This window comes from Tachypleus tridentatus, chromosome 10, assembly GCF_004210375.1.
Source record: "Tachypleus tridentatus isolate NWPU-2018 chromosome 10, ASM421037v1, whole genome shotgun sequence".
In the NCBI taxonomy this organism is placed as follows: Eukaryota; Metazoa; Arthropoda; class Merostomata; order Xiphosura; family Limulidae; genus Tachypleus; species Tachypleus tridentatus.
In genome coordinates, this window is record NC_134834.1 from 80,844,562 (window position 1) to 80,862,823 (window position 18,262).

The window sequence follows — 18,262 nt, forward strand, 5'->3', positions numbered from 1 at the left end:
TTACTGATACAACGAAAAATCAATTATTTCAATCATACAGATCAATTGGTCTAGATCAATATATCACCTTTGTATTTTTAGTGGTTAGTCAGTTGATATCAAAGAAATAACTTTTGTGTGAGTGTGTTTGAAAGAGATTTATTGTTAGTGATGCAGATAGAAAAATACGGTTCTACTATCTTATGCAGTTTTTATAAAGATTTGTGGTTGGCCAGTTCAACATAAACGTTCTTTATGGAACATATTTAAATTTATCCATGTAATTTACTTTAAAGTTGTGATTGCCGACCCGCCATGCCCAGTTGGTTAGGGCACTCGATTAGTAGTCTGAGAGTCGCGGGTTCGAATCCCTGTCACACCAAACATGCTCGCCCTTTCAGCCGCGAGCTGGGGAATTATAAACATTTTATAATGTTTCGATCAATCCCACTATTCGTTGGTAAAGTGTAGCATAAGTGTTGGCGATAGGTGGTGATGACTAGCTGCCTTCCTTTTAGTCTTACAGTGCGAAATTAGGGACGGCTAGCTTAGATAGTCATTTTGTAGCTTTGCGCAAAATTAAAAAAAACAAACAAACAAACATGTGATTGTACAGTTAAAAAGTGTTATAATTTTAACAAGGTTGCACACGCATAAGTGAGAAGGCAAATTAATCTTCTAATCCTCGCAAAACCTCTTATGTTTGAAGATGTAGATTTTGTGTCAAATCAGTTAACTGGCACTAATTCTGTGGTCTCGTGGTTAGTAATTAATTTAATACCCTCTCACCTAGTAAGAGATACGTAAGTTATGTAGTTGCGTTAAGTATAAGGTAGGTTAATTGGTCTTTTTATTTGCTTCAGATATACAGACAGCCCTGAACAAGGGCTACAAGCGATGACTGTCCCAAATTCAATACTTAACAGTATTCTCTGTCTGGTCTTGGGCTACTCTAATCAAATCTTGAATTTTAACTTCCTATCTTATAACGCACCCATGTCCCTATAGCACGAAACGTTAATTTTTGGGAACACGGGATACGATCAATGAATTAAAAGATTCCCAGTCCTTGCACACTAATTACTAGTACGCACTCGGTCCTAGATTAGTGGGTTATAGTTTCTGCACATAACCTCCACTGATTTTGAAATGATAAACTATACATAAGATCTCTGATCAGCAGCACTCTGATCAGCTGAAGAACTGACACTGCGAAATATGATCTCTCAAAATCACTGTTTGAACACACTAACTTTACTATGCTCTGCCAACCCTGATCAGTCGACCTAGTATCCGTAGAATCTCACTTCTCTTTCGAAGCCCCAAGAGTGAGATATAGGGTTACATGTTAGGATTACACTTTAAACGGTATTAAAAAATGAAATAAGTGTGACAATACTGATACTCTTCTAAATATGCGTTTACTTAGAAAACCACAACCTGATTGGTACAGTTGTTTAATAGACAATATGTAAGAATTAATAATATATTTGTCGAGAAGAGGACCTAAATCATGCAGGTCACAAAAATAACTGTTGTGACCAAATTGGACGGCATATGTTAACATGGGGGAAATTTCTAAACGTGTTTGAAGCTATAAATAATAATATGGAACTTTAAAAATTCAAACCTAAACTTTCTGTATTTCTAGATTTGTTCATACTGATTTGTATTCAACAAAAAACGTATATATTTAAGAATTTGTCGGACATCTTCATTTCTAATTGTTATTTCTTCTTTTAATTTTCGCTGCTTTGAGCAAGTTTGTTACTTCGCAACCCGTAATGTTGTGCCCTTTTCTTTCATTTAATGTACAGGTTGAGCACTGTTAACGTAGCGAATACTGAATTTACCAAGGACGGTTTAGTGTGAATTGGTATTGTTTGGGTTTAACTGCTACTCTATGTTGTCAGCTTTTTAAAGGATGTTTTATATTTCGGTTCTTTTTACCCCTCTCTCAAGGAATGCCAGAGCATAATGTTTTTCCAAATAACTATAACATAAATGTTAAAAACAAACTTAAAGTAACATGAAAGTGTCTTACTTATCGTACTGATCATAACTCATTAAAGTTAATCATTCACGTTCAAGAGATCTACAGATCGTGTCACAAAATTACAAGTGATATGTAAATTTCTGTAATATCACCAAACGTTACTGGATATAGTGAAGAGAACAATGCAGGTCTTTCAGAATGATACCAAGTATCCATTTCGAAACTTCGTTTTTAACAAAGTAAGCTTCCAAGGCAAGACCCAAGTTAAATTACATGGTTGCAAACTGATCCCTAACTCTGGTCAAACTGACGTGAGGGTCAACACAGATTATTTAATAAAATAAACTTGTTTTTTCATCAAGACTTAAATACAATCCGGAAACACTGAGAAGCGAATATGAATTACTGAACACACATAAATATGCACCTAAAGCATTTGAGACCTCTCAGTAGAAAGTTAAAAAAAATAATATAATGAGTAACAAAATACTGAAATATTGTGGCAACTTAAGTGTTTTTCAAAAGTGTAATAATAACTACATGACAGAAACGTGCTCCATAATATGTTTTGTACATACATGTATGTATATTTGAGAATACTATATTACTACGATGTATCCGTGCAAATAACAATGTGTCATAGAAAACACCTTCTAAATAGAAAACATACGAATCGATTAGATTACACGAAACGATTTAGAATAGGCAAATCATGAGACAATCGCAGCCAATATAAAGTCGTAGTTTAACTGAAATACTGGAGCTATATTTTCACATTTTTTGCGTAGTATGATACCGCCGAAAATTAATCGAATTTGTGAATTGTATGTAACAACCATCTCCCATGCAAAATATTCATACACTCAGACAAAACGTAAGAATTTAAAAGACGGGATATCTTTTGTACTCACTGATATTCGTCTAGCAAGGAATATGGATCAACTTCAAACAACAAGATCATGGAAAAAGAAAGTTATAACATCATATGTATTTGTGTTTGATCAGACTATTGAAACGGGTACTGTGAAACCATTATCCTTGTACGTTGGATTTCGTTTGTTTTGAATTTCGCTTAAAGCTACACGAGGGCTATCTGCGCTCGTCGTCTCTAATTTAGCAGTGTAAGACTAGAGGGAAGGTAGTTAATCATCACCACCCACTACCAACGAATAGTGGGCTTAACCGTCACATTATAACGCCCCCACGGCTGAAAGGGCGAGCATGTGTGCTGTGACGGGGATTCGAACCCGTGACCCTCGGATTACGAGTGTACATTAGATAGCTTATGAAAAACAAGCAGTTGGGATGATATGCTTGAGACACGACATCCGCTTATAATGGAGACTGCGCTGCATGGCTGCTGTTATCAAAGTACACAGCCATCGGCTAGAGCATGACGGAACTTGACTACGTATACTGTAACAACGTGGTGAGTCTTCAAAAGTTAATTTAACGTTAAACCTCTGAAGTATTTGAATGGATGGTAGGTGTAACACATCCATAATGATATTTCTATACCGGAAAACAATTTCGAAAGTTTTGTGAGTGTGTACATCAGTCTGTTTATCGCTCTGCCATATTTCACTACAAACAACGCGCTTCAGGATACACATGTAAATTATATATATGTATATAATAAGTTAAAATGTTTGTTTGTTTTTGAATTTTACACGAAGGCTATCTGCGCCGTCCCTAATTCGAGTCGAGTGTCTTAACCACCTGGCCATGCCGGAGCCATTTGTAATGTATGGTATTTCAATGTTTTTCGTACTACATCAATAATATATTATCTCATACCAATAATTTAAGTACTCATTTTTTACACATACTAAGTATTCTGAAAATACGATATTATAATTTTTAAATAAGCTAGATAGCTAAACAAAAATAAAAACATATATTCAAATTGCGAAACGCTTATTGTTGTAAAACAAACGTGAAGGGTGTTTTAAAAAACGTGAAAAGCTGAAAGCAACATATGAAACACAGACGATGCGAGCTCATGATGTTAAAAAATGTTACTAGAGGTATTTAATACATCATGCATAAGAAAGTACAAACATGACATTCATTAAGTTTAGACTTGATGGCTTAACAAAATTCAAGAATTTAGGCCATAACTGAATACAAGATAAAAAAACAACTTTTACTTCTTACGGGCTCGCTTTTCAACAGTTTTTTTTCAAACTTATACCGTATATGGACTTGTTCCTGTTCAATGGTTATTCAGTGATTCGTCATCTGTGGACTTTAACTCATAGATACAGTATCTTGTTGTGTAGTTCCTGTATTGCTTCCGTCTTACATAATGTTTATTGTAATATTTCAATTTAAAGACAATTATTTTGTATTACCTGCTATTTCAATGCATACGATGCTGCTATAAATTTATTTAAACTTGACTGTGAATATAAAGCTTTTTTTTGTATAACAAATTAAGACTACAAACTGGATACACTTTCGCATGGTCTCACAAGATTATATAAAACCAAAAGTAAGAATAATAAATATTTTTATTTCTTGGTTCTTTTGTTCATATGTCTTACAGTGATGTATTTTATAGACTGCATAATTTCTCTCATTTTATTAATATCTCGACAATACAAATTGCAACGTTAAGCGTTCCTTGTATAACTTCATATTCGTGTCTACTGACTGACTGACTGACTGACGATATACTAATGTGCTGTGAGCGGCTAATATACTCTCCAGGAGGCTTTCAGCGTCTTTTCGAATAAATATTTTTTTTGTTTTTAACAAATCTGATAGACGGCGTTTTAAGTACAAGCCGACCAAGAACGGCGGTCAACATTAATATTCTTGCCAGGTGGTTAAGGCACTCGACTCGTAATCTCAGAGTCGCGGGTTGGAATCCCCGTCACACCAAACATGCTCACTTTTTCAGCCTTGGGAGCGTTATAATGTGACGGTCAATCCCACTATTAGTTGGTAAAAGAGTAGCCCAAGAGTTAGCGGTGGGTGACTATGTAAGCTTATTAATAAACTGTTTAATCTACTGTTCTAAATGAACTAGAAAGGTTGTTGGTAAGCTGCTTAACTTTCTTGTTATTTAGAATCAAGTACCATTTCATTTTTTTTATAATTAACTGGAGAGGCTTATTAATAAGTGTTGTATGTTATTGCTTAGTATGAACTAGATAGATTGGCTAATAATTTTTTTATTTTTGTTTAGAATGAACAAGAAGCTGGTTGATAAGTTTTTTAGTTTGTTTAGAATGAACAAGAAGCTGGTTGATAATTTTTTCAATTTGTTGATAAGAATGAACAGGATACTAGTTGATAAGTTTTTTATTTCGTTGTTTATAATGAATAAAAGACTGGTTGATAAGTTTTTATTCCGTTGTTTATAATAAACAAGAAGCTGGTTGATAAGTTTTCAATTTGTTGTTTATAATGAATAAGAAGCTGAATAATAAGTTTTTGAATTCGTTATTCAAGGTCATCTGCAGAAGCTTTTAAATAAACTGTATTAATTGATGCGTTATTTTAGTCATGTTTCCCAGATTCTCAAATGCATATTGCTATTTTACTTTCGTGAAATTATTTGTTGTTCTTTACAGATGGACTTGAGAGAATACATGACTGATCTGCTACAGAAGAATCCTTCGCTTCGTGATTGTCCAGCTCCAGTTTTACCAGTTACAAGAACTCAGTGTTCCCAGACGCAATGTAGAGGTCATGAAGACTGTCAAGGTCAAAGTTTTTTATGTTGTTTCAATGGGTGTATATTCACCTGTCAACACAAGATACCACCACCTCCTGGTAAAGTTTGATATATTTATCTAATTCTCTTTTTCTGTCCTTTGTATTTTAACATATGTATTTATTTCAATGTTAATAATCTAAATATTTATCTTAGTGTTAATAATGAACAAAAACATCAGTATATGAGTAGCTTACGTATATGGCATAAAACTCAAATGCGTTATTTTCATAATTAAAAACACGAGTAAATGAAGGATGTTCGATATAGTTAATAAAGGATCATTATAATTTAAGGGACTTTTAAGTCAACTTTCAGTTAAAATTAAATTATCCTCTATTTTTGTGCACTGCGTGAATTATATTCGCTTGTGTTGTTGAACCTAATTATCTCAGTTTTATTTTCTTATACTTTTATCAGATTATTTTAAGTAACGCCTTCTGGCCCGGCATGACCAGGTGGTTAAGATACTCGACTTGTAATCCGAGGGTCCTGGGTTCAAGTCTCACTAATACCAAACATGCTCGCCCTTTCAACCGTGGGAGCGTTATAATGTGACGGTTAATCCCACTATTTGTTGGTAAAAGAGTAGCCCAAGAGTTGGCGGTTGGTGGTGATGACTAGCTGCTCTCTAGTCTTACACTGCTAAATTAGGAACGGCTAGCGCAAATGGCCCTCGTATAGCTTTGCGCGAAATTCAAAAACAAACAAATAAGCAAACAGTAATGCCCGCTTTATTGTCTAATTTAACTTCTCTCATGTGTAATCTAGTTACCTTTTAATATTAGGATGTTAACCTCTTTTTGTTTCTTACAAGCAACTATTCATTCACTAGAACATCACTTACTTTATTGCTTCTAACCCTTTTCTAACGCCACTCTCGAGGTCGTTGTTTATATTTAAGTTTTACTCGAAGAAATAAATTGTGTTGAAAGTAGCTTAGAGCAATTCCAGACAATAGTCAAGTTTTAGAGTCTTGTAGATATAAATGTGAACAAGTAGTCATCACCACCCACCGCCAACTCTTAAGCTACTCTTTTACCAACGAATAGTGGGATTGACCGTCACATTATAACGCTCCCACAGCTGAAAGGGCGAGCATGTTTAGCGCGATGGGGATGCGAACCCACGACCCTCAGATTACGAGTCGCACGCCTTAACACGCTTGGCCGTGCCGGGGCTGTATCTTATGACGGTCGGTATGGTTTTTAAACTGATGATGATTACAGAAGGTCGAAAGGTTTCTCTTCTTGTAAAAGTGTTAATACCCATACCAGTCGTCCTGAAATATAATATTAATCTTCCTGTCTTTTGAACGTTCGCTACTGACAATGTTACTGTAAAGGACTTGATGAAATTCTGCCTGCGTTTCAATTATTCCATTGCTAAATTTTTGCTGTTTGTTTTAGTTTAAAATATGATAAACGTTTTGTTATGTACATTGGGACAATATAATAATCAATCTTCTTTGGTTACGAACCTTTCTTTCAAATTTGGGTAAAATCAGTTTAATATTTCTGTCTCTATGTTTACTGAAATGTATTTGTTCTCACGATATTCTCTTGTTTATATTCGGATTAAGACAGAACGGTGGTGATGTAGTGTACGCGAATAGTTTGGAAAAGGTTGCAACTAGATCAGTGTTTCTCGAACGGTGGGTCACGATCCCCAAGGGATCCCAAGCAGGTTTTCTCATTGGTCACGAGCTGTGTGCGCTTAGTCAATTTTTTGTTGAGTTCTCCAGAGGTCTAAAAGACTCACACATCATTTTTCTTATGAAATGCGACGAACTATGCCAAGAAACATTAAAAAAAATCCTATGGACGAAGTTGTGCCGACCAAACCCCCGAGGCAGGGGTCATCTGGCAAATCCGGCTGATGAACACTGAACTAGATTATGTTGCTCATTCAAGAATCAAGTTAAAAACTAATTAAGTTTACAGTAGTTAAAGATCTGTTCCTCTAAAGTTATTTAGAAATAGCGAAGACACACAGCTTAAAGGAAAATTCTAAATACAAGCATCTACGGTTAAGGAGTTAAGATTACTTTATAATTACATTTAAATAATTGAGATTGCTATCTGGCTTAACGGAACAGGGTTTACTTTCTGTAATTACTTTCTCTTGGAAATTATATAAACCTGTCAACTGACTGAGTAGGAATTTAAATTAAATGAAAGATGTACTTTTTCAAACTGTCACGACCTTTGCTAATTAAAAGCTTGTAAATAATGTTATGAAAAGCGCAACGTAACATCTTGTTACTCTGAGATTACACTACCCTGTAACTCTATTTCTCGTAATAGGATACAAAAATAAACAAAATATCCTTTTTTTTCCCCACACACATCTTTTGTAGTTATTGACTGGCCAGAAGAACCACCGGGGATTTCTACTTTCCCTTCTTATCCTGGTGAGTAGATCTTTTTATTTTTTAATACCGGTATAATTTTATGCATAATACATACAAAAGTTACTGAAGGCGTAACTGGCAGTTTCATTTTACTGAAATAAAATTATAAAAAATTAAAAACACCTTTCTTATTTTGTATTCATCAGGGTTTCAAATGTTTACGTGATAGTAGCTGGTAGTTAGCAGTAAGTTATCTTGACGTTAGTACGTTTTAATTACTAGAGATTTTTCTGTCCATAGAAGTTGATCTTAAGATAAATGAAAATTGTGCTTCTTATTTTGTACAGATTAGTTGCAATTGCACTTTATACGATTTGTCTTTGAATCTGTGAAATGTCAGCGCAAAAGCAAATCGTTTTCTTAGTGGTAACATGCTTAATACCTTTATATTTGATTATCTGTGAATATACAATAGCTCAACAGTGGAATATCGCTACAGACAGATTCATAACTGAAGGACTTTTTTTTTAAAGAAAAGTCTTTCGGAATAAAAGTATCCATGCAATAACATCGTCGAAAGATATAAAGTCGAAATGCACAATATTTGAAGAAGAGAGCCTTCATTGCTTATCGTTTTCACATAAACGAATAAATTCGCACAGGACAGAAAACAGGATCGAAACCACATCCCAAACCTATCACAGCCAATAAGCCTTCGTAAAGTGAAAGAAATAGCTACGTGAAGAAGTTCGCAATCCAAATAAGTCATTGGTATCATATAAACAATTTAGAATTTCAAATTGGTGAAAACGTACAAGCCATATATTTCCAAGCTTTCAACCGTACTTCGAAATCAACGGCTATTTTTATGAGAAGAAATAGCAAATAAAAAATTATCAACCCTCTATGAAGTAGAGAAGTTTAAATACGTTATATAGTATAATACAAATGCTACTAATACAAGGTATAACTTTCAGTGTCTTCAATCTTAGCTGTTTTCATAGTCATTAACTAGAAAATCAAACCCTCTTACTACGCCTACATGTTGCATCCTCTCTTTCACGAATTGACAATATTTCTTTCTCCCTCAAGTTTTATACTATATTATTTTTAAATAAAAGAAAGACAAAGTTTTGGTCTGTGGAATAACGTATAATTGGTCATTGTTTTTAGTACAGAGTAATGTCAGTTTTGTCTTTAGTTTGAAAGTTTATCTCTGGGTGTGCAGATCAAGAAATTAAGAAATGATTGTAAGATTCTCCTGTGTTAAATAGAAAACCAGTTAGATTATAATAGTTGTAATATATTGTTCGTTTTGTGCGTGTTAGTATTTTGTGTTCTTAGGTGTACTATTTACGTAAATAAAAATATGTTTAGTGTACTAGTACCATCATTATAAAAAAAAATGTGTTAAATTTCGTCGACAACCGATAGCAAACAAAAAACAGATCCAATGTAAATATTATATTTCCTGTTTTTCGTATATACGTTTTTATTTATTGTCATAAAAATAGCAAAATCGTAAAAATTAGGTGAGATAATGAAAAATAATTATTACAAATCTTCACGAGTAATGCTCCAGAGCAGCTCCTACAGTATTCATTCAGTGGAGAAATGTATGCTATACGCTAACCGTGTGATTTAAAGCTTGTATAAAGGTATTATTAACTTGGCACTGTTCAGAAGTTAATAAAATGAAAAAAATTAAGTATAACTAGATGTTAACTGTTATTAGCTTTAAGATATTTATGATAAACAATTGTAATTTTCTGTTACAGTCTGCAATCATTCTAGAAATAGAAAAGAGTAATTTCGATTTTTTTCTTTTTATATTGCAGTTGCAAGGACGCTCAAATCGACCGACTTCGTATAGAGTTAGGGTAGATAAAATCACAGATAAATTGTAAAATTCTTCTGAAAAGTAAAACATTTTTTTAAAAATGTTAGAGAGATAATTCTTGTGAAATTTGAAAATTTTCAGATAAAAATTATTTTTAATCCTAACATGAAAATCACTACACTTTGAGCAGTCAACATCCCGACTCCGTATGTTCACAAACAAATCTTTAGTAAAAATACTTGATTAAAATCTCTTATTTTTTCTCTACAAAAGACTTGAAATGTTTACTGAAAGCCTGCCAAATTTCGTAAAAATATACATATCATATTAAAAATTACAGTATGGAAACTTTGGTGGTTACTTTGTGGTTTCAAGGTCTGTCATATCGATAGACATAATATAGAAAGTTAAAGTTTACAAAACAGTGTTGAATAACAAAAGCTTTTCTAACTAAGCTAACTAGTATATAATTCACACCATTCGCCAGTTTCACATATATAACAGACTTATTTAACTCTTTTACAGACAGTTTTCTAAATCTGACTACATTTTCTTCACCAGAAGGTGAGTGTTGCCGTGTTATACTGATATTGATTAAAAATAGCGGAAGATAATTTGATTTAGAAACCTCTTGACATCTTGGGTATTTTGTAATTTTCCTGTAGTAAAATTAATTATTTTTAAGATGGCGTTTAGCGTTTTGATTCAATATAAAAATGAAAAGAAAATTGTTGGTGTTATAGATCAAAACTTTGATCACTTTCATTCTAATTTTCTTTATAATTTCCGTAAACTTTCTCAATGAATTTGGGTATTTTAAGACAATTATTTTTTCTTTTGTTAATTATCGTACTTGATATTTAGTTCTCTTTGGTTTATTTTTAATTAATTAACTTTTACGTTAAACAAATAAAAACATATATATTTCACTGTCAAACATCAAAGAACACACTCAATAAAAGGGTTCGAACCTTTTCCTATTAATTGTGTCATCAATATATGTACTACAAAACACCGCCTTCTCTACTCTAACTACCAGAATTTCACTTTTGATCCTCAACTTTCCTATTTCTATTCTTATTTTCACATGCTTTTCATCATTTGCGACAAGTTCAGTAATTGTTTTCACGAAAATTTAGCGGTGTTTACGTGTGATCATCCTGAGTTGCATTTTTTCCATAACTTATTTAATTTTTGAACTTTCAGACTTTCCCAAAATGCGATCTTTGTCTGAATCTCTGTGATAACACTGTTGAAATCTCACCAAATAATTTATATTTATTTTTATTTTCATTTATTTTTTTGTGATTTTTTTTCTGTTAGAATCCTTTTCAGTAAAACCTTTAATATACGTTGCTGTTAATCGTAACGTTTATTGTTATATATGTCATTAATTATTATTCTTTTCGTATCCAATTATCAAAACCTGTACTTAATTTGTCTAAGAAACCTTCAATCATTTTTTTTTTCACATTTTTCTACCTGAGTGCTTCAAGCTACTTTCTCTTTCGTTCTTTGGAGGCATCCTTTCACAGGTGAATCTTACTGATGGTTTGGTTATAAATATAATATACCACTTCTTCTGAGCTATGTATCAGATTTTGGCTGATCATTGCACTTTTTTGTACTTCACTTCTATGGAACTGGATAGTTAAAACATGTAGCACCTCGCCAACGTCGCCCCCAAGCATGTCTTTAGACTGTCCAGCGGGATATGTTTGTCGCATTGAACATATCGAAGATCCACTTGCAGGAGTGCCAAACCTTGGAATTTGTGTACCAGTGGTAAATAGTGGTAAGACTCATGTGTATTGGGACTAAGTCCATTATTGTAACATTTATATCTTTAAAAGGTAAACTTTTGTGAGTTAACCTTTATGAGTTTCACGTTTGTACTTGTAAACATTAAATGTATTCAGAACGTTAATGGTTTGAATCAAATAGTTGCACACGATCATATTTATGAAAAATCCAAGCTATAAAACTATTTAACAGTTTTTACTAAATTGTAGTGGTTAAAGTAACATAGATTTTTGTTAATTTAAACAGTATAAAGTATATCTTAAAGTAAAAACGAAAACTCTGAAACCTTATTTTCTTGTAAGGTTCTTACTTTAGATTTTGCAAAGATGTGTTATACAAAAAAATGTTTTAGCGTAGAATTATCAAGTAGCTTTGTCTCAATAAGTTCACAAATCAAACTAAATATAGTTTAACCGTGATTTTTTCTTCTGTTCTATAGAAAAATCAGAATCTAAAGAAAGTGGAGATATGTATCTTGAGAAATTTGGAAAAGAAACTGGTAAAGATAATACGTACAATCAATCATAACGTTTTGTAGTGAAATAAAAAATATAAACTAGCAATATTCATAGTACTAATAATAAAAAATATAAACTAGCAATATTCATAGTACTAATAATAAAAAATTGAAACTAGCAATATTCATAGTACTAATAATAAAAAAATGAAACGTATGGTAGTACTACAGTTCTAGTTAAATCAATCTAATATGTCAATACTATGATTGTATAAGTCATTTTACGATATTATATTGTAATTATTTGTAAACTAAAACATTATTTTGCTATAACGACAAAAATTCGAATAATGCTGACAAAAATGAAATTCTGGAATCTGTTGTTCTTAGAAAAGATAAGAGAAATTAAGGTTAAACAGTATAACCAAAGCTGACTTCCTTCTTTTTTCTTGTGGTGTATATATAAATATATTCTAAGAAACTGGAAGAGGGCATTGTAACCTGTTATCCTATAACAAAAGAAAACTTATACAAGTAAAACTTGGCCTATAATTAATAGTTTGTTTGTTTCTTTAAATTTAAGCACAAAGCTGCACACTGAACTCTCTGTACTCTGCCAGCAGAAGGTATCGAAACATAGTAGGGGCTATAATTAACACCTCTAGTTATTAGATTAATACATATCTTAAGAAAAATTGAAACAATCCAAGAATATAGAAAGAAATAAGAATAGTAAATTAGAGAACAGTTACTTTCTTTAATAATTTTAAAAATATAAGGTAATCCAAGCAAGTTAAACATTTCATATCTATTAACATTTCTTACAAGATAATTAATTATCCGATACTGTTATTTAAAAAGTAACATAGGTAAAGTCAGTCAAAATTCTATGTTATAAACTTTCTGTAATATTTGCAGCTTTAAAGATTAATATTTTTCTGTTGGTTGCTACATTTGTACGATTCAGATATTAGTACTTAAAAAGTATATTCTGATAACCCAAACAAGTAATAAATTAAAATATTTTGAGTGGTTTGATATAACAATAGTGTAATCAAACTCAACTTAATCAGCAAATTGTGGGTTACAGAAACGAAACCCAATGCAGAACATTCTATTAATCGTGGAAACTTTATAATGTGACAGTCATTTCCACTATTTGTTGGTAATGAGTAATTCAAAAGTTGACAGTGGGTGATGTTGGCCGATTGATTGGTAGTTCAATATTAGAGACAGCGACAGATAGCCTAGATAACTTTATCATAAGCAAGCATTTGCTTTTCAAACTTTCTCTATTTCATACATTGGATAAACAAGTTGCAGTAAAGAATTTTTTTTATTTACTCTTAAAATAAATTTTAAATGGCGGACTTTGGTTCGTTTTAGATAATGTGATTCAGCTACCCTCGCTTTTAATAACTTTTGTATAATTCTTTACAAAATAAATTCGAAAATTAGAAAATGAAGTTTATTTTAAAGTTTGATTCAGGCAGCTAAATATACAAAGATATGTTAAATCCGTATCCAGATATTTTCCAGAAATATTTGTAGGTTGCATGTAACTGTAAATCTCATACTTTCTTAGATCTGTTTTAAGCACACGAGAACTGAACGAATCTTATGGCTAGGTGTTAGGTTTGTGTTTTGTTCTCAAAGATCGAGAGAGTATTATTTTTAAGGTCCAGCATGGCCAGGTGGTTAAATCAATCGACTCGTAATCTGAGGGTCGCGGGTTCAAATCCCCGTGACACCAAACATGCTCGCGCTTTCAGCCGTGGAGGCATTATAATAATCCAAGAGTAATCCAAGAGTTGGCGGTGGGTGGTGACTACTAACTGCCTTCCCTCTAATCTTACATTGCTAAATTAGAGACGGCTGGTGCAGGTACTTCTCGTGTACCTTTGCGCGAAAACAAATATTATATTTAAAATTACGAAACCTCGCTTCTAAAAAATATTATAAATTAACTTTGATATTTCTTGAATCTATTTTTAGATTGATTTCTGAACTTTAGAACAACCCTTATCAACCTAAAATTCAAAAATGTGTCTTTTTTTGTATTTAAATATAGTTTTCGGTAATAAAACAAGGATGTGTGGTTTTATTTTCATTTATGCCATATTGCCCTTTGCTTTGTTAATTTTTAAGCATAAAACAACACGATAAGCTATCAAAACTCAGTTTTTAGCGTTATAAGCCTTCAGATTTACCGTTGAATCCCTGGGGAAGAGAACATTATTTTTGCCGTAAGTCATATACACGTCTCATAACAATTTTCATATGCTTTACGGGCCCGTTACGACGAGGTTGTTAGGGCTCTCGACTCCCATTCTAAAGGTCGTGGGTTCGAATCCCCGTCACACCTAACATGCTCGTTCTTTCAGCCGTTTGGCGTTATAATGTACAAGTCAATCCCATTATTTGTTGTTAAAATAGTAGCCCAAAAGTTGGCTGTAGGTGGTGTTGGCTAGCTGCCTTCCATTTAGTCTTACACTGTTAAATTAGGGACGGTTGCGCAGATAGCCCTCGTATAGCTTTGCACGGAGCTCAAAACAAATAAACCACATAATTTGTAATGCATTTAGAGGGCTGGAATGGATTGGTAATTTTCTCTAAAAACAAACAAAAAAGATGAACAATTTCTTATTAGTTGTGAAAAGTTTTCTTGATTTGTTAAGATACTGTTTTATAGTTTTTCTGCACTTTCGTACAAATTATTGTTTGTTTCACAATTTTCACGCAAAACTATACCAGTGGCTGTCTGCTCACGATTGTTCTTAACTCTGTACTATAGAACTAATAAAAAAGGCAATAAATTAGCAGGGCTGATTGTGAACCATTGGGCTAATCTCGTAAGTCAAGCAATAATGGATACGAACCATTGCCCTATATTGAGTTTTGTCGTAAATACTCAAACCGTTACAGTTTATTGTATTTATGACAAAAATTAGGGATGTTGGAGTAATACCGTCACATTAGGCTTCAATGTGACTTTCACCAATTAACCATAATATCATGAAAAACCAAAAAGTTTTAAAATAAACCTTGTTGTATTGTACACGTATTTTATAGTTATAACAAAGATAGGATTTCTTTAGCTGTTAAAAAATGCGCATTTTGTGGTTGGAAACCGTTTTACGTATAAGATTACAATAAACAGACTCCGAGAGGAGGTAAAATAGCATCATAATAAGTCATACGCGTCATTGGCAGAACTATCATAACCCCCAACCCCACAAGTAATTGGGGCATAACGTAATTATTGATGATATGCAGGGGTGAGCATCTTAACGAAAGGGACCGTCTTACATCACTCTCTTCTACTGTTTTTTACAACATACATCGAATCAATAAATATTCTATACTATAGAGTATTTCTCTTTTACTCAGCATTTGTATTATTATTTATCCAAAGCGAGGTTTAACGTTTGATGGTTATGGCTTACTGACAATAATGTTTTTGAAAGTTTAGGAAACGATATGATTTTACAACGTGTATTGAATCTATAAATGCATAATGCTGTAGAGTATTTCTCTTTTAACTTAGGCGTTTATTCTGTTATCTAGCCAAGGGGAGGTTTGACGTTTAATGGCTTAATGTCAATAATTTTCTTGAAAGTTTAGGAAATTATTTGTAAAGTATAAAACCCAAGGTAGGTTAGAGTAGATAACTGATTTTTTTAAATTCTGTTTTAAGCTAAATTGAGTTTGAAGCAATAAAATATTACTTGCGTGAGTAAATTAGTCAATTGCTGCCAACTCATTGTTGTAAGTTTGGATTTGTGTTTTCAACGAAAAGTAGGAAATGGCTGGAACTTCTGTTTAGAAGTTCTTATTTGTGAAGTTAGGAATTCTTCTTTTAACAGAATATTTAAAAAATACATCCACAAAAGAAATTGTTAAAGCAACAACTTTTTAACAAAGGATCAATAGTAAGAGTAGATAACACAAATACAAACAATATGTACCCTCCAGGTTGGCACCCTTTGTTGAACAATCTACATTCACTGTTCAAATGTTTTATCATGTTCAGTTTTTGTAAGAGTGAAAGGTAAAATGCAGTTAATCCCAGATTTTCGGTATCTTATTTAATTTTTTTCTGTTAGGTTTGTTTGTTTGTTTTGAATTTTTCGCAAAGTTACTCGAGGGCTATCTGCGCTAGCCGTCCCTAATTTAGCAGTGTAAGACTAGAGGGAAGGCAGCTGGTCATCACCACCCACCGCAAACTCGTGGGCTACTCTTTTACCAACGAATAGTGGGATTGAAAGTCACATTATAACGCCCCCACGGCTGAAGGAGCGAGCATGTTTGGTGCCACCGGGATCCAAATCCGCGACCCTCGGATTACGAGTCGAACGCTTCAACACGCTTGGTCATGCCGGGCCCTTTCTGTTAGACACAAGTATATTTAATTATTTTAAGCGTATGTACTAACAAAAATATAATGAGCTTAGCTCGTTAAAATATTTTACCTGTAACTAAAAGCACGAAAATATATCGATTACGCATTAAATATCAAAGAAATATATTTGTGTTGAAATATCCCTGGAAAAAAAAAACATTTGACAGGAAAAAAATATTTCATTAAGGTTGCGAAGGTTATTTATTTTTTTTATATTAACGATCAATATACTTTTCGCTACTTGAGATAATTTGCCATTATTATTCAGTTATTTTGAAATGTGCGTCTTTTCATTTTAGTTTTTCTACCAGGAGGATGTGCTTTGTCAAAAGAAAAATACGATCAGTTGCAAGAATTCCAGAAACGGCCGTACATACTTGGTTGGTTAGTTCTGTCACAGTGTTTATGTTATCCAAAGAGGATTTACAATAATGTGTAACGAAAACACGATTTTCCTGAAAAATCCTTAACGTATCAATTGTTTTCTTTAAACGTCTTATGAATCATTACATATAAATTGTGTGCTTTGTTTTTCTGATAACGAAAACTCGAAATTTCATTTTCAGCATCTGTACTGGAGGTGTTGTGGAATGTAACATCTCGCGGAATAGTTCAGGTAGGCATATAACTTACAGCATTGGTTTCTATATGTTGGAATAATAGCGGGTGCTTTCGTAATTTGAATATAATAACATTCATACCGAAAAGTAACGGTGCCAGTTCAAATCATAATTCTGTCACGGAGTTAGAGCATTATCACCAGTTAACTACGAAATGTATCTTGTTACAGTTAGTGAGATAGAAAAAATTATAATATTGTTTTAGTAAGATTGAAGGCGTTATCAAATAGCTCCCCAACTCGCATTGAAACCACAACAGCTTCCAAAGGGGAAAATTATATGTAATTCTTAATCAACGTGAGAGCACATGCTAATAATATAAATTATAGGATTTCGACAGACGTTTGAAGCTACAGCGGTGTTTAGAAAGAAAATGACGTAATATGCTGTCAAAACGTGCATTGAGAATAGGGGTTTAATCAGCATTGCGATCTACCATGGTGTCCAGAGAGAAAATTATGTATTATGCTATTTAAATACTCAAATAAACAATTAGGTTCAACTTTCTAAAGTGTGTTTTTTTTTCAGAAAATTGTAAATGTATTAGAAAATGGTGTGTTTGTTATAGCTACTTCCAGCATTCTGTATCAAATAGCGCTTAGTCGTAGTAACACTAATTTATGAACTGAATTATAAAGCAACTTTTACTTTAATCTGTGTAAAAAATGAGCTTTTAGAAACGATGTAATAAGTTGTTTACTATGCCATTTTTCTGCATATCTGACAACAGGCTAATTAAACCACAACGCCGCATTTTTGAAAGCCGTGCATTAATAAGCCAGAAATGCAGATACGTCACCTTTTACAACGGTTATCTCATTTAACTGTAATTATGTCATCAAGATGAGACTAAAATGTGCTCACCGGAGTTATAATATATATATCATAAAGTGTCAAATGATATAACATTATTTACAGTTATATATTACTTCTAACTATATTCTGTGTTACTGACACAATTTAATTGAAATTGATGTTATTTCTGAATTTTTTTGAAGGAAGCCAGATTTTGCATGGACTTATGGAATATCAAATCAAGATCAGTTAATAAATAGGTCATGTTAAAATGGAACAAGTGTCATCAACAT

General features: G+C 32.8%; 1 protein-coding gene across 2 annotated transcripts in view; it reads left to right on the forward strand.

The window, feature by feature from the left end:
- Positions 1-18,262, forward strand: part of LOC143229696 (WAP four-disulfide core domain protein 1-like) — a 58,323-nt gene that overhangs the window by 36,464 nt on the left and 3,597 nt on the right. For both annotated transcript variants that reach the window (XM_076462405.1, XM_076462406.1), the window contains exons 2-8: positions 5,557-5,758; positions 8,059-8,112; positions 10,418-10,456; positions 11,544-11,687; positions 12,135-12,194; positions 16,854-16,938; positions 17,121-17,170. In XM_076462405.1, coding sequence (XP_076318520.1) covers positions 5,557-5,758; positions 8,059-8,112; positions 10,418-10,456; positions 11,544-11,687; positions 12,135-12,194; positions 16,854-16,938; positions 17,121-17,170 — 634 coding nt within the window. The remainder of the gene's footprint in view (positions 1-5,556; positions 5,759-8,058; positions 8,113-10,417; positions 10,457-11,543; positions 11,688-12,134; positions 12,195-16,853; positions 16,939-17,120; positions 17,171-18,262) is intronic.